Source organism: Gaeumannomyces tritici (assembly GCF_000145635.1).
Source record: "Gaeumannomyces tritici R3-111a-1 unplaced genomic scaffold supercont2.1, whole genome shotgun sequence".
NCBI lineage: Eukaryota > Fungi > Ascomycota > Sordariomycetes > Magnaporthales > Magnaporthaceae > Gaeumannomyces > Gaeumannomyces tritici.
The window spans coordinates 3,875,016-3,898,284 of record NW_008804545.1 but is presented as its reverse complement, the minus strand read 5'-3'; the positions used below and the strand labels follow the sequence as shown (position 1 = coordinate 3,898,284).

The 23,269-nt window shown below is 59.9% G+C and overlaps 5 protein-coding genes across 5 annotated transcripts; 3 read left to right on the top strand and 2 right to left on the bottom strand.

The window, feature by feature from the left end:
• The first annotated feature begins 600 nt into the window (after positions 1 to 600).
• On the top strand, positions 601 to 2,902 carry GGTG_01215 (hypothetical protein). The gene is made up of 2 exons (XM_009218976.1): positions 601 to 1,817; positions 1,978 to 2,902. The coding sequence occupies exons 1-2, from the start codon at positions 1,319 to 1,321 to the stop codon at positions 2,433 to 2,435; spliced, it is 957 nt and encodes a 318-aa protein (XP_009217240.1). The 5' UTR covers positions 601 to 1,318; the 3' UTR covers positions 2,436 to 2,902.
• On the bottom strand, positions 2,843 to 3,152 carry GGTG_01214 (hypothetical protein; the record flags this gene model as incomplete). Its single annotated transcript, XM_009218975.1, has 2 exons — positions 2,843 to 2,921; positions 2,989 to 3,152. The coding sequence occupies 2 exons, from the start codon at positions 3,150 to 3,152 to the stop codon at positions 2,843 to 2,845; spliced, it is 243 nt and encodes an 80-aa protein (XP_009217239.1).
• A 3,382-nt stretch (positions 3,153 to 6,534) lies between these two features.
• Positions 6,535 to 14,570, top strand: GGTG_01213 (AGC protein kinase). The gene is made up of 2 exons (XM_009218974.1): positions 6,535 to 7,835; positions 7,921 to 14,570. Exons 1-2 carry the CDS (start codon positions 7,254 to 7,256, stop codon positions 13,291 to 13,293), a joined length of 5,955 nt encoding a protein of 1,984 aa, XP_009217238.1. The 5' UTR covers positions 6,535 to 7,253; the 3' UTR covers positions 13,294 to 14,570.
• A 148-nt stretch (positions 14,571 to 14,718) lies between these two features.
• On the top strand, positions 14,719 to 20,640 carry GGTG_01212 (BTB domain and ankyrin repeat protein). The gene is made up of 2 exons (XM_009218973.1): positions 14,719 to 15,914; positions 16,052 to 20,640. Exons 1-2 carry the CDS (start codon positions 15,202 to 15,204, stop codon positions 20,337 to 20,339), a joined length of 5,001 nt encoding a protein of 1,666 aa, XP_009217237.1. The 5' UTR covers positions 14,719 to 15,201; the 3' UTR covers positions 20,340 to 20,640.
• Positions 20,641 to 20,645: 5 nt separating this feature from the next.
• GGTG_01211 (hypothetical protein) lies at positions 20,646 to 22,718 on the bottom strand (the record flags this gene model as incomplete). The annotated part of the gene is made up of 1 exon (XM_009218972.1): positions 20,646 to 22,718. The coding sequence occupies one exon, from the start codon at positions 22,716 to 22,718 to the stop codon at positions 20,646 to 20,648; it is 2,073 nt and encodes a 690-aa protein (XP_009217236.1).
• Positions 22,719 to 23,269: the final 551 nt, after the last annotated feature.

Sequence of the window (23,269 nt, the reverse complement as noted above, 5' to 3'; positions counted from 1 at the left end):
CAGAAATCCCAGCAAGTGGCGGAGCATGCAACGTGATACCATCGTGATCATGTAGGCGAGGGCGCCTGTGCTAGCGAGCAGTGACCCATCGCGAATTGATGAGATTTAGAGTTACGGATCCACCACCTCACAAGCTCGACTAAGCCCCACCAAAGCCAGGGTCGGGGTATCACCAGCAACAATGGCACCGGGAATGGATGTCTTCTCTTGGTCTTTGTTGGTGGGGACAATTGGCGCAAGCTGACCTGTAATGATTAGGCTGTATTGTCCCGAGGCTCTATCATGTTGGTTTTCTGCAACTGGTGGGATGAACAGACACACAGCCAAGTCCTAAGGGTGAAGGGCATTCGTCAGTGCTGCGTCGCCACAGCCACACGGCGGTGAGAGGGGCTTATCCAGCGCGAGCAGCAAGCCATTTCATTTCTGGAAAGGCAAGCGTCTCTCGGACATTTTGGCCGACCCCGGCTGGGCCCGGAGCCGAGTTGGGTCGAGCCAAGCGGTGCTCCACCGAGGTGATCTAGATCCACGCTCAAGTACGGTGATAGCGTGTGTATACAGATATCATGTGCTGTCCCGCGTTCAGCAAAATCTGTAAAGAAATGCGGACAGATGCCATCATCAAGCCTATCTCATGTCTGTCTCTATTAGCAATCCCGCTCCGATCCGGTGCGACCTCGACCCCATAAGCTCCCTAGTCGAGGATCGATGACAGGGGCTACCACTGGTTTTCTGCACGTCAGCTGAGGAACTTGTCCCACGGGACACGGACCACGACACACGAACTCTTTGCTGTCTGAAACCAATGTCGTTTTGCTGCCGGTGCCGAATTCATGGCCCTCGACCTTCGCTCGACTCCGCCCCAACGTCTCTCTCTTTTGTATTCCACGACGCTTGGCCACTTCTCAGATCCGTTTTTATATCCCTTTCGTTTTCCACTCTTGTGCACCCGCACCCGCTCCCCAATTGGCCAATCTCCAGGCCGAATTCATCGACAGGACGACCTGGGTGGACGTACCGCAAACCCCTGAAACCAAGGGCCAAAAGCCCATCCTCCAAAACCTCCGACGGACCAGGGGAAGCCAGTTCTCGCTTCTTGCTGTTTGGTGTGTGTGACAGATGGTTATCCGTGGGCCTAGGCGCTCGATCCTGATATCTAATCGTGCATACTACACAACCAACACCCACCTACTGAATCCGGTTATACCCGAGCCCACCCTTCTTGGCTGGTCTGCCTGCTGGGTACAGGCAGGAAGGAAGGTGGCCCCTGGAAGTTGGCGAGCGCGTCGGCTGTGCCCACGCACAGCTCCAGCCTCAGGAGATGGGCCGCCGGGGAAGTGGCAACGTCTTCACCCACGTACGGGGTGTCGTCCTCGTAGCCCCTTGGGTCGTGTGGCTTCTCTTCATCGACTTCGCAGTGTCGGCCTTGCTCCCACTCAAGAGCTTGTTTCCTGACGCCGTCTACTACCTCTCGTCTGCTCTGGCGTGGACCGTCTGGCGCTGGGTCCAGCACTTCTTCGAGGGCTTCAGCGGCGCCGCCGTGGTCGTCTCCGGGGACCAGATCCCGGCCGGCGAGAGCGCCATCGTTGTTGCCAATCATGTGGCCTGGACGGATTTCTACATGATCCAGCACCTCGCCATTCCTGCCAAGATGCTCGGCAGGTGCCGGTACTTTGCCAAGATTCAGCTCCGCGCCGTACCCTTTCTCGGCTGGGGTCTCTGGGCGCTGGGCATGCCGATGGTCAGTCGGAACTGGATCCAGGACAAGGATGAGCTTAGCAGGGTGTTCCAAGGCATCGTGACCAGGAGATGGCCGACTTGTAAGTCCCGAGTCCCCTGCCGGCCGCGACCAGACCCCTGTCCTCCCCTCCCACCCCCGCCGCATGCCGTACACACTCTCCTCTCCAAAACGTGCAGAATCGACCGATGGCCCACCCGTGCAGAAACGGGGATATTGTTTGTTGACCGCGATGGCCATAGGGCTCATTTCCTTCTCGGAGGCCACCCGCTTCACGCCCAAGAAATATGAAGCGTCGCGCGCCTGGTGTAGCGCCAACAACAAACCCCAGCCGAAGCATCTCCTGTATCCGCGGACCAAGGGCTTCGTCGCGACCGTCAACCACCTCCGACACGCCCCGCAGGTCAAGGCCGTCTACGACGTCGCCATAGCGTACCAGAAAGGCTCCCGCTGGCAGGTCGCTCCGACGTTCTGGGATTCGGTTAGCGTCCCCGGTCTGTCGGTTCCCGCCGGTGGTGGTGGTCGGGGGTTCCGGTTCCACGTCCACGTCCGGCGGTTCCCAATCGAGCAGTTGCCGCAGACCGACGAGGATCTGGCCCGTTGGTTGGAGCAGCGCTGGGTCGAGAAGGGGGAGTGGCTGGAAGGGCTGAGGCAGGAGTGGACGGGCGATGCTGACAGTGTAGAGGACGTCAAGGCGTGACCGCGCCTGCACACAAGTCGGGTCTCTTTTTTTTTCGTTTTCATGTCACCCCCTCGCCAGATCAAGACCCTGAGCTAGTGTCAATGGTGATGTCGCATTGTTGACACGACTGCCGACATGCCTACCCGAACTTCCGTCCAGAAAGCCAACGCGCCTGGTGTTCATCTAAGCCATTTGGGACTTCTGTAGTGACTTGAGGGCCCTTCCGGGTCTTGCGAGGTACCTATCGGCAGCCGCACATGCTCACCCAAACGACGCAGTACAACACAACTCCCATCCGGTGCGCAGTAATAATTTTGCCAAAGAAAAACGGCTGATCTCTATCAGAGGCGCCCAGTGTGGGCACGCATGAATCACACATAATTGATTTCTGCACGCAAGCAATCTCTGCCGTGGCAACCACGGGGTCACGGCCATTCGTTGTCCAGTAGCACGGCAGCCGCAGATGCGCCTAGTGAGGAGGCGAGGTTGGCAAGTGGCGGGCAGCTGTCGTGCGTTCTGCGCGTCAGATGGGTGCATACACACACACACACACACACACACACACACATACACACAGACGTTGCATTTCGAATGCACCAGAAACAGGTGTGCGCGCTCACGCCGAACGTTGGCTGATAGTGCAGGCCGCCGGGCATTGGCTGTGCTGTGGCCCATATCAGGCTCGGGAGGTGGGCTCGACTCCTCTCCCGAGCGGCACAGCATGACCGCCTGCATGGCCCGCCTCGAGCCTGTTCGCCCATGCTACAGCAATGCCCCCGTCCGGTCGTCCGGGCCACCTTGAGTAAGAAGGAGGGAGGGTAGTTGTCGGCTCGCTCAGTAAATAGGGCGGCTAAAGACCGCTGGGAGGCAGTCAAGACGCGAGGATGAGTTGGCGGCTTCCCGACGTAACGGCATTCCCCTTGCAAGCGGGAGGCCGTGCCCATCAGGCCCGGGTACGACGGCGAGACGGAAATGGGAGCGGGTTTCAGAGTGGGACATGGAATGGAGGGCGGGAGAGGAGGGGTTGATGACGATCTTTTGGCACGTAGACCCCCAGCCGGGCCCTCCTGGCGGCGATCAGCGGTTGTTGCATCACCACAGCCACAAACAACATAACGGGCGAAGAATGCGGAAATATTCCAGATGGTGTGTCAAAGCGACCGCCCGCAGCTCGTGAAACAAGCGAGGAGGAGGCCAAAGCACTATGTCCGAGGTGCAACGGACTGCCTACACCAACCATCCCAACTTAGCACTGCGCGGAGAGTGTTCCGGTAGAAAAGTCCACGATGAAGACCACAATATGGCCAAAGGCCGGGGCTGCCGGTGGCTTGCACGGGTGGTGGGCTTGGACACTCGAAATTGGGCAGCTTGGCTTGTGTCTACCTCTCTACCTGGCTCACGGGTCGCCCTCTTGGATGAATGGAGGCTGCTGATCAATCAACGTCTGTAAGGCCGTCGGAGGATGGACGCCTGCACACGGTGACAAGGGGTGACAAAAAGGGGTGCGACTTTTGCTAAATAGAACTTGAGCAAGAGTGAAAAGGATAATAGGTAAAAGACAAAAAGAATCCCGTAAAAGACCGTGGACGCGTACGTAAAGAGATTTGGCACGCGGAGATTTTTAACAAGGAGATATTGGTTGAAGAGCTTTGGATGACACAAGAAGGGAGATTGCCACTCCTCACATGCAGCAATGTGAAAAGACGTGCATTTCATTCCAGCACATGGTCTTCCAAATGCATCCTTACACACCGGTAAGCACAAACGTGTGCTAGCCGACTAAAAGGGGGTATGTATTGTGCCATTGTGCCATGACGAGGGTGAGAGAAAGCAAAAAATAGCTGGGCGGCACGGGTCTGTGGTGGTTCGTTTCGTCCGACAGCCACCCACTTTGACTGCGGATCATGCCCATGAATCAGGTCGTTACAGGGGGTGGGTAGCGTCGCTTCATCGGCAATGCATCCCAGTGGGTGGCCTAGGCTCTTTGATGCCCATGCAATGCAACGGCTGGAGTCACGGCCTCGTGAGGGGTCGTGCTGCACGAGTGCGTTCCGTCTGGCATGGAGTGAGACTAGGAAAAAAAAGAAGGAAAAAAAAAAACAATAACCAGACTCACGCGGCCGCTAATGCACCCAGTCGTGCCATCCATTCAGCGCACTGTATTCTTTTTTAGGCGCAGGGAGGCCAGCACACCGGCCCCCCGGGCTTAGCACCAAATCGTGCGTTTTTTTTTTTCGAGGTGGCCCCATGGATGTGGTTGTTTTGTTTCTGGTCCTGTTTTTGTTTCTTGCATGAATGGGCATGGCAGCAGCTAACCCACTGGGAGGAGTGCGGGCAGAAACAGCCCCGTATCTACCCCTATCGTCGCCTCGCCCTCCTGAGGCGGGTGGGCCGGGATCACCTATAGGTCGTCAGATATAATGCGTCCACAGAAACGGCCGCATCGGCTGCAGCGACGGGTACACACACTCTCGCACGCACAACCTTTGCAGACACACACACACACCCCCGCCTTGTCATGGTCGCCTGTCAGAGGCTGCAGCCAGCATCTGCAGGCGATCCGGTGGCAACCTATCGAGAGTGTGGTCGAGCGACTTATGGGGAGGGGCCCGCGTCGAGTCCGACGCGTGTTCAGATTCTCACGACGACCCAGGCTCGGGCTGAGCCAACCAGCAGATGAGGCTTGGGTCCCAGACAGAACCGTCTGTTGCGTCTCCCCCTTGTCCTGCACTCCCTATACCATCCCGTTTCCCGCCTGGCTAGTATTGCCTTAACGGGCACCCACCCGCCGCATCGCACCACATGAGGACCAGGACCATTGCGTGATGGGGTGTTTGCTCCCAAGGCAGTTCAGACAGGGGGTATTTGCGGTTGTGGTTATGCGTGGGGATGAAGAATCGCCCGTCTCCATAGTCCGTGTGTGCCGGAGACTCCATTGCCGACGTAGCAAAGCACATCCCGGGTTCCCAGCCGTCTATAGGAAAGTAGGATATTGAACGTTACGACCCGCAGATCCTTCCTAATTAGGCCACGTCCCAACTACACTTTTTCCTATGGAAAAGCCCGCCAAATCGATGTATCGCTACCCTGCTGACCAGACCCACAGCGTAACGTTTAATATCCTACTTTCCCTGTAGTATTAAACGCTCCGGGCTTCTGAGTGCGCGGTCGAGCAAAGGCCTGTGAATCTTGCCAGCCAGCCCGCAGGCGCAGGGCAGCAACAATCGTGATTGTGGTCACGCCCCCCGAAACAGTGATCGGAGATCATCGTCCCCCAGTTCAGGCCAGAACTGATCAGCACCCAACCCGCCTTAAAAAGTCATCTGCGACAGGGGTGTAAAGACCCATCTCTCCATTCATGTCCGTTGCCGCGCTAACTCAATCCCATCAAGCAGCATGAGGATCCTGGCACCCTGGACAGTCAACCACACACAGCCTGGATGGTGCTGTTTTGCTTTGCCGGCTCTCCGTCTGGGGAGATAGATCAATGCCTGAGACTTCGATGCGGATATTTGCCCTGCGATTCGATGGTTTTGTTATCGAGCGAGGACGTGCATTTATTATTCCCCCATCATCTTTCTTCTTCCAATTCCACTTTTTTTCTTTTCTCCTTCCCTGGTGGATTTGGGCTCATGCTTCTGGCTGACGCTGACGACCGACGTCCTGGCACTTGGAAGCCCAATAGCAAAAAGTAATCGTAATTGTCAACAAATACAGGGTCCCTTTCCCCCATGCCGCCCACAGATCCTTGCCCAAAGTCGCCATGAGCCACCCTTTCAGTCCAAACCACAGATGGTGGAGCAACCGTGGAAAATCCCATCAGAGGATCAGGTTCCTTTTCTGGTTGGGTTACGAGACAATGTGACGCTACCTTGTGGACCAAGCAACTCAGGCCAAAACCTGGCCTGATCCATGTATCTGTACTGCCATTCCTCAAGCCCGGACGCTCCCATTGGTAAGACGGCCATGCTTCCCCGCTAACCCCACCCATACCCATCTGCACAATCCGCACAGTGCTCGTCTGGCAACCTGCTGCCCGGTCCTGCGTGCCTTTCAACTTTGCTGGCACCAGGTGGTGCTGGTGCTGGTGCCGGTCCCACATTAAACTTTGTTCCCACTCTCGAGCGCAGCCCACCGACGACACCATAACAAAGTCAACTGGGCTGCGAGGCGGCGAGTTCACAGCACAACCTCCTGCCCCCCCAGAGCTCCTCGCCGGCCGGCCTTCGCCCTCTCCGTCCGACTCGACTTTGCTGACGGCACTTTCGTCTCGACACCTCCAAGCCACAGTCAACAGGTTTCCGAGCGGTCCCGCACTCGCCTGGAGGGTAACGACTGGGCTCGAGGCTCCTTTGTTTGTCGCCCGTTCTGCCTCGCCGGGGCCACCGCCTTGTGTGGACGGTGGTCAGTTGGGCGTGCCGACGCTTCAATGCGAGCGCCAGCACGCGATAGCCGCCTCTCCTGCTCTTCAGCAACACCAACGGGAGATATCGCCGCCAATTCCCTATGATGTCTGGGGGCCCATTGGGTTTCTAGGCTCTGGCTCCCGCCGGACCCCACTGGCTCCCTCACAGCCCGTTCTGATAGCGCCCGCCACGACTCCCCGAGACCGACAACCCATAGACCGATCTACGCGAGCCTCCCACTCCCTGGCCCGTGTGCCGCCCGCTTCCACGTGCCGGCCGCGCCTTCCGGCTCGAGCCGCTCCGCTCACTCTACCCCGCGGCCACTTCCCCAGAACTTGCCAAAGAGGAAATCACAACGGCCAGAGCCCGCCTTTGACAGATACTCGATGCCATCGCCTTTAACAGCCCTGCGCCCTTTTTGCCACACACAATGGATCAAGAATCGACAAGTTTCCCTGCCTTCAACCCGCCGGCGCCGCCAACCGGCGGATACGATGATGCGCGCCGGCCAGAAGGCCAGGGGGAGCAAGATGGCGGCCTCCGGACTCCCAACACCCTGGCTCCCCCGGCCGTGTCGTCGCTGCGGTTCAACAGCGATGGGGTCATGCAGCGATCTCTGAGCGAGGACATTCGCGAGGAGCGGGAGGAGCTGCGTGAGGCCGCGGAACAGACCCTCAATGTCATTATGGATCTCAACCTTGACGGCACCATCCGATGGGTGAGCCCGTCTTGGGTCGATGTCATCGGCACGCCACCCGACACCGTTCCGGGAACCTCGGTCAGCGATCTTATCGTCAGCGAAAACAAGACCATCTTCACCGACATCGTGGAGTCCATGAAGAAAGACGACTCACGCAGCCAGTTCCTGCGCTTTGCCATGAAGCCTGGTCCGCTTTCAGTCCTGCTGACTGTGGAAGCGGTGACTGGCCATGATCAAGGGCTCGAGCCGTCGATCGAGCTTGAGGCTCAGGGGATAATGGTTTTCGATGCTACCTCTGGCGGGGAGAGTCATGTAAGTGGTTTTGCGAGCGACAGAGTCGTCGTGGGACCTGGACTAGATGACAGAGAACTGACCGCAGTTGCGCCATTGACAACAGATGATGTGGATGATACGGCCTTGGATCGGTCCTCGAGAGATCAAGATCGACCTTCCCGATGTGATTGTCGAGTCGCTGGGTTCTGGTGCGGAGATCCTGGCCAGCTACCTCACGCAGCTTGCCGAATCTGGAATGGAAGACCCAGCGAACCAGCCCCCTCCTCTGCCTGTTCTCTGTCGCATTTGCGAGCGACAGATACCCCCGTGGTGGTTCGAGAAACACACAGATCTATGCTTGCAGGAGCATCGTGCCGAATTAGATGTCCAGATGGCCCAAGAGAGCCTCACAGAACACCGCCACTCCATCGTCAGGGTGCTCGATGCCCTCGAGGTCCGGAAATCCCGGTCCACGACCGGTGACCAGTCGCCGTTGCCTCTTACCGAGTACAAGGGCCTGCCCATCGGACCCCCTCCTTCGACCTCGTCTTCCTCGGGCGCGTCCTCCCCCGTACCTGGGTCCAATAGATCCCGTGACCGTTCTGGTGGCTTTGGCCATGCACGAGCGCGCTCATTTGCGGTACGCAGGCCCCAGGCGCGGATCGTGGAGCTGATTCTGGACCTTTGCGACACTGCTTTGGAAATCAGTACTCCTGCCATCAAGGAAGCTTCCTCCCAGAACCCTGGTGAGTTCCGGACACAATCACCTCAGTCCGAGTCCCGCATCTCTCAGGTCATACAGTGGCAGTCCCCGAGCAACAACACGATGGAGCAGGAGCAAGGAATTGCACTTCTCTGTTCCGACACCGAGACCGTCGTCAAAGCAAAGGTCGAAGCCGTCCTTCGGCACAGGCGAATTATTGAGTACGCCGAGCGGATTCGTGTCGAGTTCACCGTCACGGTGGAGGCATGCGTCGAGGAGGCCATGCGGAAGGCTGCCAAAATCGCCGCTGGCCGCCTTAGCGACTCCACTGAAGATGAAGAAGAGGAGGAGGTGGTGGAGGTGGAGGAGGAGCAAGAGGTGGAGCAGGAGGATGAGGAGGTACTCCGGCCTGCGGAAGATGCCGCATTCCCAGAGTCCTTCGATACGCCCTCATCATTGGCAATGGCGCTTCGAAATGCGAATATCAGCGACGACCCTGATGGACGGCGCCTGTCTAACGCCATCACATCGACTCGATCAAGCAGCCCAAGGGAGTGCCCGACCCCACGGTCTCATCGTGGTAACCTCAGTGTGTCCGGCCAGACGCGGGAGTCGCGGCGGGGGTCTATGCTCTTCGAGAGCGATGCCGGAGACAGCGACGGCAGCATACGCTCATCGTCTGTCACATCGCGACATCCTCCTCGAACCGACTCGCCAATCTCCGAGTTTGGTGACCTGCGCAGGCAAGCAAGCTCACGCCAGCACCAGCGTCGGAGTCTGATACTTCCAGGCGCATCGTCTCCTCGTCGACAGGAGTCACCCTCCCGCTCGACGCAGCCATCGTCTCCGCTGCGCATTCACAAGCCCCGTGGCCCGCCATTCCCGTCCGATGCTCTCATGTCGCCCGAGTCATCTCCGATGCTGCCTCGGAGCGAGTTCACCTCGCCTGCAGTTCCCATGCATCATCACCGACGACAGTCTTCAGCCGCAATGTCGCTAGACGCGGCAGGGTTTGGTAGTTTAAGCGGTGGAAGTAAACCACCCCCATCGCCCCGCCTGCACGGGGCAAACGCACCGCCACTCGCCCGTGCCGTACCACCATCCATCAAGGATTTCGAGGTCATCAAGCCCATCAGCAAGGGTGCCTTCGGAAGCGTTTATCTCTCCAAAAAGAAGTCTACGGGCGAGTACTTTGCCATCAAGGTCCTGAAAAAGGCAGACATGGTTGCCAAAAACCAGGTCACCAACGTCAAGGCAGAACGCGCCATCATGATGTGGCAAGGAGAGAGTGATTTCGTCGCCAAGCTCTATTGGACTTTCTCGAGCAAGGACTACCTCTACCTCGTAATGGAGTACCTCAACGGTGGCGACTGCGCCTCTCTGATCAAGATTCTTGGAGGGCTTCCGGAGGACTGGGTCAAAAAGTACCTCGGGGAGGTTATTCTCGGCGTTGAACACCTGCACAGCCGGGGTATTGTTCACAGAGATCTGAAGCCAGATAACCTACTGATCGACCAAAAGGGTCATCTAAAACTAACCGATTTTGGTCTTTCCCGCATGGGTCTTATTGGTCGTCAGAAGCGTGCTTTGAACAGTGGCTCGACCGACCCGGCCCCCGACCTTCTCAAGCAGGGGCCATTTGCTCGTTCGGCCTCAATCACCTCCTCGCGTTCGACCTCGCTCGACCTCCATGCGCCAACCCACTCTCCTGGGAGCACTCCGCAGATCAATCCTAACGAGCCAGTTCTGGGACCGCCGTCCTACTTTTCTCTTGGGTCCTCGGCAGCTGCGCACGAGTCTCGTCGCACGTCTGGCCGCCGGAGCGATAGCGGCGGTAGCGATGCGCTTACGCACATGCTAGGAAACTTCTCACTCAACGACACGCACGCCTCGGTGCCCCCGCAGGCAGTCCAGTCCCCCCGGACTGAAGGCAGTGAGGGCGAGGCACATGGCTCGCCTGACTTTGCCTCCCTCCACCACACAACCACGCACGGAAGCACCGGAACGGACCCTGGAAAGGGCACGCCGCCGATGTCGAGCATGCCACCACCAAACTGGACTCTTTTTGATCCTGAAGACAAGAACCGCCGGTTTGTTGGGACGCCAGACTACCTTGCTCCCGAGACCATCAAAGGCGAGCCGCAAGACGAGACGAGCGATTGGTGGTCTGTTGGCTGCATCATGTTCGAGTTCCTCTATGGCATGCCTCCGTTCCACGCACCTGAGCCCGAGCTCGTGTTTGAGAACATTCTGGCGCGCAGGATCCAATGGCCTGATGAGATAGAGGATGAGGTTTCGGGCGACGCTAAAGACATACTCAACAAGCTGCTCTGCATGGATCCCCGCGAGCGGCTTGGCTCCAACCGGGATGAGAAGTTCGTGTCGGGCGGGGAAGAGATTCGCAACCACGCGTGGTTCCAGGGAATGGGCTGGGATACTCTCTTGCAAGACGAGGCTCAGTTCGTGCCCCAGCCCGAGAACCCCGAAGATACCGAGTACTTCGACTCTCGAGGGGCCACCCTGCAATCGTTCGCCGAGGAGATGGAAGACCAAGCGTCGCCGCCGTCAGTGCCAGCTACTGAGTACCCTGACCGGCCGCACGACGCGTTGTCACGCGTGCGCTCGCAGTTCAACTCGATCAAGCGCGGGCTGATGCCTCTCCACATTCCTCCGCATGTCCGAGACCACAAGAGCCGCCGCCTCAGCGAGCCTGTCGCCACCGACGACTTTGGGAGCTTTACGTTCAAGAACCTGCCCGTTCTCGACAAGGCTAACAAGGATGTCATCCAAAAACTTCGGGCCGAAGCCCTCGCTGCGCACAAGCCAACAGCCATCAGCCCGGGTGGCATGAACAGTGTCACATCTCCGGGCGGCCTCGAGGCGGCGCTGTCGATCCCAGTGCACAGGACAATGTCAAATGCCAAGGCCTCGCAGCGGCCGCAGTCGCCTTCTGGATTGAGCCATGCCAACTCGTCTCCAAGTCGAGCCTCGCAGCCGTCGTCTCCCTTGCTGGTTTCGTTCGTTGCCGGCCAGGGCTCCGAAGGCCGACGCAAGGCGTCTAGCAACTCATCCAGTCTATCCCAGCCGGCTTCTAGTAACCTGCAGCCGGGAAGCTTCTTTGACGTTCCCCGCGTGCCGCCAAGCCTGCAAAAAGCGGCCACGACGGTAGCTGCCGTGTCCCCTGTCAAGGGCCGGGCGCCTCCATCACCCCTTCCTCTCTCGCCGGCGAAGGTCGTGACGACCCCCGGCCGCCAAGGCGGTGGCTCTTCGGTTAGCCGCTCCAGATCTCTGACTGTGGGCTCGCAGGAGGGCAGTCCGGTCGCATCGGACATGCTAGCGCATCATCGCAATCGCCGTAGCCAGGTATTCGATATGTCGCCATCCTCGTCCGACAACGAAGGGGAGAAGGTAAATGCGCTCCTCCGCGTACAGAGGCGGCGCCAGAGCTCCAGACGCTTGTCACAGATCACGCTGGATGGGCCAGTTTCCCGGCCGCTCGACGTGCTCATTTGCGAGGACCATCCTGTTTCCCGCATGATCATGGAGAAGTTGCTCGAGAAGCTCCGTTGCCGGACAATCTCGGCAACAAACGGCTCGGAAGCCGTCCGGTATTCGATGAGCGATATCAAGTTCGATATCATCTTTATGGAGTTCAGGATGCCTCAGATTAGTGGTGCCGACGTTGCCCGGATGATTCGCGAGACCAAGAACGCAAACTCGCACACGCCCATTGTGGCCATCACGGCCTACCTCAAGGAGCTGCAGGCGCCTCACTACTTTGACTCTCTCATCGACAAGCCCATCAGCTCGTCTAAACTGACCGAGGTTCTCGGCAACCTGTGCCAGTGGAAGCCACCGGCGGGCAACCAGCCTCATTCGCTCTCCCTCCCACTTGCGCATCCTACACCGTCGGGCTTGAGGCAGGAGAGTCTTCGCTTGGAGGACAGCCCGACCTCGGGCTCGTCCATCTATGCTCATCGGACAGGAAGCAGCTTCCGAGGCTCGAGCCGTGAGGATTCAATCAGCTCCAGTCTGTTCGGCGATTCCGAGTCGGTCACGACGGATGACATAGCCGTCGGTATGAGTCGAAAAACGACGGGAGATTGGGAGGACACGGGACTGGGAATCACCCAGCAAGAGCAGCCTCCGCTCAGCTCTCCTGAGCCCACAAACCCTCCTATACAGCTGGTGGTACAAGAAACCTCCCCGGTGAAGCCGGCGAAGACGGACCAGGCGCGGGCGAATGCCGGCACCATTGGGCCGGTCAAGCAACTGTCGCTAGAGAAACTGAGGGCGAAACGGGATGCCTGCGAAAAACGACGCAGCGAGGGATCAGTCGACTCGGCGGACGACGAGGACGACGAACTGGGGCTTGGCCGCTTACCCGTGCCTAACAATGGGAACGGATCGCAGTCCGGAGGCGGCCAGGGCCGGCAGCATTTCCGGAGCAAGTCCATCTTGCCATCTTCCAAACTTGGAATTGAAATGATGCGGGCCAACAGCCACGATAGCGTTGTGCACGCCGGCACACCCGAGAAGTCGGCCAAGAGAAGCGACGGTCTCCCCGATACCCATATGGAGCAAGACTACGACGAAGAGGGCGACACGACGGTGATACATACGCCCCCAGACCAGTGTGGCGGTTCTTCGGAAGACAACGCGACTGTGGTTGGGTATGACGAGACTCCTCGGCCAACGACCCAGCAGGGCTCTGGCACTATCAGCAACGAGCCAACACCGCGGCCGCCCGTCAAGGCGCCACCGAGGAGAGAGGAACCAACAACTTTCTTTTGAACCAGCACCGATTGATTCCGGTCCGTTCTGTATCCAATGCAGGCAACAAGAAACGATCGCGGAACCAGGGAACTGAGAACGCATGCAAAAAAAAAAAAAAAGTGAAAAAGGGGCAACACAAAAAGCCGAAGGGGTGCAGAGACAACGAAGGGGAAAATAAAAACCAAGGAAAAAGAAAAAAAGAGGTGACATAATGGCCGCTTCTGCTAGCCGCGCACCACAGACCACCCGGAGCCTTCGACGTTACCCATGTTAATTGTCTTTGTCATTTATCCGCTCTTTCCCCAACACAAAAATCTTGACCTTTACCAAGCGAGGCGTTGACGGGATGACAGATATCGAGACTGCATCTATTGTCTTCCATACTGTGTTTTTTCTTTCTCTTTAACTGATCTCCTTTCTCTACTCAAATGTCAAGCGTTCTTGGCCCTGGCCGCCAATGGCACATGTCTTGAGTTGGCGTTTAGGTGCATTTCGTATGAAGCAGGTCGGTCAGTTGACTCGGTTGTCTTTTCAGTGTGTTCTCTAGCTGGCGCTGCTTTAGCTCCATCTCTCATTTGTCCCGCAAGACGCAGGCATGACTTGATTGACGGGGCTTCTGGTTGTCTTTCCTTTTTGTCCAAGGATTAATAGCGGTCCATCTCCTTCTTTGTCCCTCGTTCGACGCTTGTCTGATTATTCCCGTGCGTGATCAGTATTTTCTTTCTTGTGTCGGTTGTCTTCTTCAGTTCGTTTTTGATGCCTGCTCTGGAACCAAGTATCTGCCTCTGCCGATTATGCCTGTCAAATTTATGCACCTCTCCTACTCTGTTTATATCAAATCCACCCGGCAGGACTTCCAGCACCTAGGTAGGTGTAGGTGCTGAAAAGTGCCAGCCGGATATCCCACGCAAAGCGGCGTCGATAGTATGCAAAACTCTCCTCGTGTCCTCTGTCTTGTTATTTTCTATGTCTTTTTTGCCCTCTGCTTCCCTCGAATTGCGAACAAGGGATCACGTTTCACCCCGGGCAAGTTGTATTGTGTGGGCTGACAAGTCAAGGGAAGCAGTTGGTGATCGAGGGTCGACGTTCAACGAGACTCGATTGCTGTTTGCCCAGGACCACAACTTGGTGGAGCGAATGGAGTGAACAAAAGAGCGCAAAAAAATAAGGGGAAAACTGTTTAAGGAAATATCTTGGGTGCGATATATGTGAATAGTAGTAGGTATCTGCTAGGCAACATGATTTCAGTGTTCCATTGCCCTGGGTGGATTGTTCCTGTGGTGGGCCAGAACGTGGGGGAGCTTTTGTTGGCTTGGCGCACGCTGAGGAGGTGCGCTGATTGATTGGCCGAATCGCCACCAAGCCTCGAGTCTGGGGTGCCAGTGGCGGCGGCAGCGCACAGGGGGGTGCCCGCCTGTGGTGCATGGATGACATGGATGACATGGAATCAAATGCGAGGAAGCTTCCTTCCTAACGCGGGAGGTCCAGTGATGCGGGCACAGAGAACACACACCAGAGGCACACGCACGCACACTTTCAGGCCAGGTATTCCCCTCGACTCTGCCAACGCCCTCAACATCGCTTCTGTTGACGCTGCTTCTCTCGACACGACAACCTTGACCCCTCCCCCCCTCCCCACCTGCCAGCCCATACCGACGCGACAAACCTGTGAGGCCATCAAACCCCGACCACCGTTAAGCCGTGCAATCCGCAGTTGACGTGCGCCCAGCCGAACCCCGACCGGACGACAAACCCTTGTTGTGCCGCCACAGCAGCAGCCGGCCGTCTTCGATAGGCCCGCGTCCCTTTCCCGCCGCTTCTCCAGCTTTGCGCCTTTAAACACGCCGTGGTCCGCTCGAGGCTCACAGCGAGGCGCAAACCTGAAGTGTCGGGAGCGGACGCAGCACTAAACACGCCCCGACACCCATGAGTCACCTACTTTGGAGGTCCTACTGGCAAGACGATGTCGACCGCTTCCGCCGCCTGTTGGCCCCCGCCCTGGGCTACGGTGTACCCAGCACTTCCCGCGGGCCCAGCATAGGCGGCAGCTCTGGCGCGGGTCTTGGAGGCGTCGCCAGCGCCGCCGCTGCGGGGAGCCCCGGCGCCGTCGGCACCTCGCCCGCCCGCGCCCCTGCCGGCAAAATGCGCAAGTCCTCGGCCCTCCTCGCCGCGGGAGGCGGCGGCGGAGGCGCGGGCGGGGTCGCCATGGGCAAGGCCGAGATCAACAGCCGCGACCACGCCGGCCTCACGCTGCTGCTGCGCGCCGCCTCGTCCGCCTCGCCCAACGCCGTCGCCTTCGTGCGCGCCCTGCTCGAGCACCCGGCGCTGGACATCTACGCCCAGGACAACGAGAGTGGCTGGAACGCCCTCCACCGCGCGCTGTACGCCGGCAACATCTCCGTCGCGCGGCTGCTCTTGGACAGGGAGCGCAAGGACCTCACCGAGGGGGTCTTTGGCGGCGCTTCCCTCTCGCGCATCGGCCAGCTCATCAAGACCAAGGACCACGAGGGCAACAGCCCCTTCGACCTGTTCGCGAGCACCATCGGGGAACGCAGCATCCATCGCAACGTGCTGGGGTCCCCTTCATCCGAAGATTGGGGATCTGACAGTGAGGAGTCGCTGTCCGTTCAAGACGCCACGTTAGTAGCCACTCTCAAGTGCCACTCGCCGCCGCTGCCGATTTTGCTATTCTTATTTCCCTTTATTCTGACATATCATTATCCTACACGCGGCACTCTCCCCTTTAAACACGCATGTGTTCTGACTCTGTTCCTAGGAGCATTGGTGGCCTACAAGACCTCGTGGACGGCGACGAGCTCTTCATGTTCGGGAGCAACAAGAACATGTCGCTCGGCGTTGGCGACGAGTCTGATCGGCAGTATCCCGAGCGAGTACACCTCCGTCGCCCGGACCATCTCTTCCACGCCTTTCACGCCGATAATCTTGACGGGGCTGGGCTGGAACACCCAGGCTCCCTCAAGCTCGAGGAACTGCCGGCTATGGTTCTGACGCGACCACTCGAAGTCCGCGATGTGGTTCTCTCCAAGTTCCATAGCGCCATCGTGACCACGGACCCCGTGTCGAACCTGTACATCTGTGGCATTGGTCGTGGTGGGCGGCTAGGTTTGAGTGATGACCAGCGGGTCCGATTCACCTTCGTGCCCGTCCAGGGTGGCCTCGCAGATCGACAGGTCGCGCAAGTGGCTCTCGGGCAGGATCACTCTATAGCCGTCACGAGCACTGGCGAGCTTTGGACCTGGGGCTCAAACACGTACTCCCAACTCGGCTACGCGCTGCCACCTCCGACCAAGAAGGACGAGGAGCCCATGGGCCTGTTCCCTCGGCAGGTGTTTGGAGTCCTGAAGAAGGAAGTGGTCATTGGCGTGGCCGCGTCCGCCATCCACTCTGTCGCTCACACCGGCAACTCTCTGTACTGCTGGGGCAAAAACATGGGCCAGCTGGCTCTGATGGACGCGGACTCGAGGTCCCTCGAGATCCAGTCAACGCCGCGGAAAGTCGCCGCCTCGCTGTTCTCGGCACCGATAGTCATGGCCTCGGCTATCGACAAGGCCACCACGATTCTGCTGGCAAACCACACGGTTTGCGTTTTCACGAGCTACGGCTATAATTGGGTGAAGTTCCCGCCCATCGACCCCTTTGCGGACTCGCGCATCCATCGGGGAGTGCGCGGTCAGGACCGCCACCACAGAGGTCGCAAGATCTGCTACATCGATTCTGGCGGCGACACAATTGCCGCTGTTACGGGTCGTGGTGATCTCTTCATCATGGGGCTGAACCATGACGTCGACGCAAGTTCCTCCGCCTCGACGACGAACCCATCCAAGATCAGGGGCGCAGTAGGTCGGTCGCAATGCATCTGGCGGGCCAGAAAAGACGGCGTCAAGTCTGTCGGCGTCGGTGATCATGGTTCCGTCATAATCGCGACCGAATCCGGGGCCGTGTGGCGACGGGTGCGGCGGGCCACGGCAAAGGATGCGTACGTCACAGCGGGCTCGGAGCTTACCCGACGCAAGGACTTCAAATTCCAGCGCATCCCTTACATCACCAAGATTGTGACTGTGCGCACTTCCCCATCAGGCGCCTTTGCCGCCGTTCGCAAGGACTCGGAGGTTATGAAGAAACAGATCAAAGTTGATGGGCAGTCGATGCGAGATGATATTTCCGCGCTCCTGCCGCTGCGGGGCTTCGCCACGTCGAGCCCGAGGCCGGGCGGGAAGCCGCTCCTAGGGCTGCTTGATCTTGCCAAGGAAGATTCTATGACGTGTCAACTTAGGCATGCTATCACCTCGATGCTTTATTCGACCGATCTAGCCTCTGATACGCAGCAATTCTTGGCCGGTTCGAGCGGAGAAGTCGAGCGAGATACTCTTGTCTGCTCATCCTCCCACCCCGACATCAAGATACCGGTCCACGGCTGGGTCATGTGTGCGAGGAGCTTGGCCATTCGTGACGCGCTGGCCAGGTGCCGCTCTCAGGGGTCCTACACGTCTGCAGGTCTTACCGTCGAGTTCGCCGATGACAAGATGCTTGTCACTATAGAAGCAACCGATGTCTTGACTGTCCTCAACGTGGTCGTCTGGGCCTACACAAGCCGTGCAGTCCCTCCCTGGAACATCCGGCAGCCGTCGCCAACCTTGACGCAGGCGTCTCGACAGCTCCGCGTTGAGGCCATGAAAGTGGCTGCAAGACTGTGCATGTCGAGCCTTGAGGCCGCAGCACGACTCCAGAGCGATCCGACATGTACTCTGACGGCCGATCTGGAGTCAGCAATGAAGGACCCTGTATTCTTCCAGGACGCCGACGTCGTTGTCGAGCTCGACGGGGGAGAAACTGCCGCCCACAGCTCGCTGCTGTGCCAACGCTGCCCCTATTTTGACGGCCTCTTCAGGGGGCGCTCGGCGGGGATGTGGCTAGCATCGCGCCTGGATACCGCACCAGGCGGGCCGCAGAGGATACCAATCGATATGAAGCACTTCGAGCCAGAGCCGTTCAGCTATGTGATGCGATATCTGTACACCGACGCGGGCGAGGAGCTGTTTGACGCCACGGTGGCGCCCAGTTTTGAGGAATTCACCGGCCTTGTACTGGACGTGCTGGCCATTGCAAATGAGTTGATGCTGGATCGGCTGTCGCAGATCTGCCAAAAGGTGATGGGCCGTTTCGTCAACACCCGGAACATTGCGCACCTCTTGAACGAGATCAGTCCGTGCTCAGTCACCATGTTCAAGGATGCGGGTCTCGAATACCTGTGCATGCAGGTAGAGACCATGCTGGAGAACCACATGCTTGATGACCTAGAGGAGGATCTGCTTGTTGACCTGGACGATGTGGTCAAGGAAAACCAAGCGGAGAACTCGGTCAAGTCAAGGCACATAGAGGCGGGCCTCCACGAGCTGCACCCTGAGCTAATGCAAGACATGGAGGAGGAGAGGCAGAGGCGGGTGAGGGAAATGGTTTGGAAAGCCAGCCAGAGGGACGACGAGAAAAAGCTATCATCATCCTACAAGGGCAGAGCCGGAAGCTTGGATGACTCGACCCCTGCCGCCGCCGCCGCGATAACCACGCCAGACCGGGCGCGAAAAAAGATTGGTGCGCGTAACGAGCCTTTCAGTCCTGTTATCCGCCCCAAGGCGTCTGCGGTGGATTTGATGTTCGAGATGGAGGATGACAAGGATGACGGCCCGACAGCACCCCTTGCAAAGCTACGCACGCAGGGAGGTTCAAGAGTCACGGGGGAAGAGCAGAAGCTGCTGCCCAGGTCAAACCCCACCCCTGCAGGATTATCTGGGACTGCTCCTGACTTCTCAGCAAGCCCTACGGAGAGCGCAACTCTCTTGCCCAACTCGGGGGGCCCCTGGCAGGCGAAGCCGCTCGCGATGCCCAAGCTCGACCTGCGTGAAATCATGAGCGAGGCCTCTTCAAGGACGCCGTCTGCCCTGTCGGCAGGCCTGGCTGCACAGAAGCTGAAGGAAGATGGCCTCAAGGCCTCGACGCCGCCACAGTCGAAAAAGCAGAAGCCATCGCAAAGGGAGAAAAAGCAGCAACAAGTTGCCGCGCAGGAGGCGGCGGCTGCAAGCCAGCTCAAAGCAGGCGTCACATGGGAGACGGCCGCCAAGAAGCCTGCAACTGGTAACCCTTCGCCCTGGAAGCCCACGCCGGCGACAACAAAAATCAACCTTAAGGATGCCTTATCGAGCGCCGGCCAGACGCCAGCTTCGTCCCCAGCCACAGCGCCTGCACCGGCTGCTATGCCGGCCGTGGTCAAGCCGCTCGTGGCGGTCGAGTCGACAGCGGGGTCAGTATCGATGCACAGGCGCACGGCGTCCCCCGACACGCGGTTCGCAGGCCAGTCGCGGGCGCCGGGTGCGGCTTCGGCCTCGCCCCGCCACGAGCTAATGCCGCACTCGAAGTCGTACCTGTCGCCAGCGGCCAAGTCGGAGCCGACGCTGGGCCTCAGCATGGCCGACATCATTGGGCAGCAGCGGCGCGAGCAGGAGCTGGTGCGCGAGGCCGTCGCCAAGCGCAGCCTGCAGGAGATCCAGCAGGAGCAGGCGTTCCAGGAGTGGTGGGACCAGGAGAGCCGGCGCACGCAGGACGAGGAGCGCCGGAGGGCCGCCAAGGAGGAGCGCGCGGCGGCCAGGGCGGCGGCTGCGGCCACGGGCGGCAGGGCGGGGACCGGGGGACGCCGTAAGGGGATCAACGGCAGGAGCGGCGGTGACGGCTATAATAACAATGCCAACCAGCCCGCCCCTGCGGCGGACACGAACCCCAGCGGCGCTGGCAGGAATACGGTCGATGACGGCAACGGCCCCGCCGAGGGAGGCGCCGGCGGCAACAGAGCCGGTCGAGGCGGGCGCGGGGCCCGGCGCGGACGGCCGTCCGCCAGGGGTCGTGGCAGCAGCGGCGCGACGACTACTGCGGTATCCGCCCCGGAGGATGCTGGCAAGTCCGGCGGCGGCGAACGCCAGGGCGGCGAGAGCAACAGACAACCGGGGAGTCGGGGAGGAAGAGGCAGGAAGCGAGATGATGGGGCGAAGGCGTGAGAGAAACGGCACACGTGTTTGTTTGCCTTGGCGTGGATTGCTCATTGGTTCCTAGTTGGGCGCTCTATTTTCTGCTTTTTACCGGCATCGTGATGACCATGAAAAGGACGCAGATGGGTGGGAGAAGAGCACACAGGATACAGAAATGGTGAGGGTTCGTTCTGCTTTTACTATGTAGATATATACCGCAACCTACGTTACAGCAACCCCACTTCGCAATGTATAAAATATATATAAACTGTATTAGAGAAGCCAAGCATCACGGGAGGTTTCCTCGTGTATCAGAGCATCAACCACCATCTTCCTTTACTCGGCCACGGTCCCGTACGAGCCGTTCCAGGTCAGGAACTGACCAAAGTCGGCGGCGTGGTGGTAGCGGGGGTCCAGGCGGTGGCTGTCCTGCAGCTCCTGCGGCACGTGGCCCTTCTTGGCCCGCCGCCTGGCGTCCGGGCGGAAGGGCGGCAGCGCGATGGTCCTGTCGTTGTGCGGCACCGACAGCCCGTCGCCCGTCTCCATGACGAAAGTCGTTAGCTCTGCCGTCTCGTACCCACTGCTGCTGCTGTTGTTGTTGTTGTTGTTGTTGTTGTTGTTGTTGTTGCCGTCGCCGCCGCCGCCGCCGCCGCCGCTTTCGCCGTCCTCGCCGTCCGCGGGCAGGTCGAGGAGCTCAAACGACAGGTGCGGGTCGCCGCCACCGCCGCCGTCCCTGCCGCCCGAGCCCAGGCGGGCCTCGAGGAAGCCGCCGGGCACGCCGACGAAGAAGTGCGGGCTCAGGTCGGACCCCTTGGCCAGCGAGCGGACGCAGCTGGGCGGGTCGGGGGCGGCGGCGGCGGGCCTGGCGCCACCGCGGTCGCGGCGGTGGTGGTAGTAGAGGTTGCAGTTGGGCCGCTGGTAGAGGTCGCACGACAGGCGGTGCCACGTACACTCGACGCCGGCGGCGCCGTCGCAGCGGGTGACGCGGGCTGGGTCCTCAAGCAGCAGGCGGCGGCGGCGGCGCGGGCTCGCAAAGGGCTGGGGCGGTGTCGGGTAGGGCAGGGCGGAGCGGCAGGGCAGGGCGCGCTGGTGGTGGTAGGGCCTGGGCCAGCGCAGGTCGAAGAGGCGCAGGACGGCGTCGGCCGAGCCGCCGCCCACGAAGCGCTCGCCGCCCCAGGCGAGCACGTGCTCGACGGCCGAGCCCGGGTTCACGTTGTCCTCGTACACGGCGTCCCAGGGTGTGGGCGAGCGCAGGTCCTGCAGCCGCACCGTGCCGTCCGAGTAGGCCGCCAGCACGAGCGGACGCCCAGCTGCCTGGCCGGCCGACGACGGTGGGTAGACGGGCGTGATGGAGGACGCGATGATCTGCCGCCGCAGCGACCCGGCGCCCGCCCCGGGGTGCTCGACGGCGCGGTGGACCTGCACGGCGCCCGTTGGCGTCAGCTGGAGGTACTGCAGCTGCGACGTGTACTGGCCCTTGACGCCGAGCGCGAGCGTGTCGTCGTTACCGATCCACTTGACCCCGCCGAGGTGCGTTGTGTCGGTCCTGTCCAGCAGGAGCTCCTTTAGCCGGCAGGCCAGGTACGGGCCGACCTCTGGCGGCTGGTCCCGGTCCTGGGGAAGGTGGTAGAGGAATAGGCTGTCTCTGTTGCAGGCGGCGATGGACCCCTTGTGCGATACGTCCATGGAGACGAGCGAGGACTGCTCCGGGGCCGCCCCCCTGCCGCCCGTGGCGAACTTTGGGTCGAAGCTGGCCAGCAGCGTGCCGAAGCCGTCGTGCTCGGCCGCCAGGAGGTCCAGCCGCCCGCTAGCCCTCAGCGAGAGGACGCCCTGGCGGCCAGGGGCGCCCCGGACCTTGTCGACGATGGACAGCTGCATGACGTCGTCCCCGCCGGCCTGGAAGCCGTGCATGCCCCCCGTGAAGCGGCTGAAGTGATGGGTCTCCGTCCAGCCGTCGTCGACGATCTCGCGGCGGCGGGCGCAGAAGCTCTCGCCCTCGCTCCAGACGAGTAGCTCGGACCGGGAGTCGAGGTCGAAGCGCGCGTCGACGACGCTCGGGCAGCGGTTCTGGTGCTGGTGGCCCCGAGGCTGGCGGCGCTGCGTGGTGGCCGTGAGTGTGAGCGAGCGCCGGTCCCAGCAGCGACTCTGCCAGGCCAGGGACTCGGACAGCATGGCCCACGTCAGCTCGGGGTTCCTCAGCGTGCGCTCCTGCGGCACCCCCAGCGACGGGAAGCGCGTGCGGGCAAAGATGCGCCAGCCGTTGTCCCAGACGAGGCGCGCCAGCCTCGTGCATGTCCCTGCCAGGCTGGCCATGTCGCGTGCCGTCTCGAGGTGGGCCAGGATGCTGAAGAGCACATCTTCGGGCACCTCGGCCAGCAGGCCCTGCCGCGTTGGGGCTGCGGTGGCCATCGAGCTCAACTGTCGTGTCTGGCAGTGGTCTTTCGTTGTATTTGCTGTTTGCTCCCGGGGATGAGTGTGGGATGGGCGACTGGTCTGGCAGCAAGGGTTTTTTTTTTTGTCCGCTACCGTCGTTGCTGTGCTGCTGTGCTGATATACAGTATAGCGACGGTTCTAGGCAGTAGTGCTCCCTGCGTGTGAGTCAGGCGCCAATTCCGAGGGCTTGCAGCGGGCGTCAGATGCTTGCTTGAACGACTGGGGACGGACAGAAAATAACATGAATAAAAGACGAAAGGCAGAAATGCAACAGTCATTCAAGTACCAAGGCTCCCAACCAAAATAGACGAGGTCCCAGATGTTTGATATATCGAGCACCAAGTAAGCAAAAGGGGAGTCGAGTGCGATTGCTAAGCCCGGTTGCGCATCATTATGCGTACAAACTCGTCCTCGTTGACGCCGCCCTTGCCGTCCGAGTCGAACTCGCGGATCATGGCGCTCAGCTCGTTCTCCTCGATGTTCTGCCCAATGTCCTGCACGACGCGCCTCAGGTCCTCCACCGTGAT

Coding starts and splice junctions, on each gene's coding strand:
- GGTG_01213 (XM_009218974.1), top strand. CDS start 7,254: ATGGATCAAGAATCGACAAGTTTCCCTGCCTTCAACCCGCCGGCGCCG. Junction 7,836..7,920: donor CCTCTGGCGGGGAGAGTCAT/GTAAGTGGTTTT, acceptor CATTGACAACAG/ATGATGTGGATGATACGGCC.
- GGTG_01212 (XM_009218973.1), top strand. CDS start 15,202: ATGAGTCACCTACTTTGGAGGTCCTACTGGCAAGACGATGTCGACCGC. Junction 15,915..16,051: donor CTGTCCGTTCAAGACGCCAC/GTTAGTAGCCAC, acceptor CTCTGTTCCTAG/GAGCATTGGTGGCCTACAAG.
- GGTG_01215 (XM_009218976.1), top strand. CDS start 1,319: ATGGGCCGCCGGGGAAGTGGCAACGTCTTCACCCACGTACGGGGTGTC. Junction 1,818..1,977: donor GACCAGGAGATGGCCGACTT/GTAAGTCCCGAG, acceptor CGATGGCCATAG/GGCTCATTTCCTTCTCGGAG.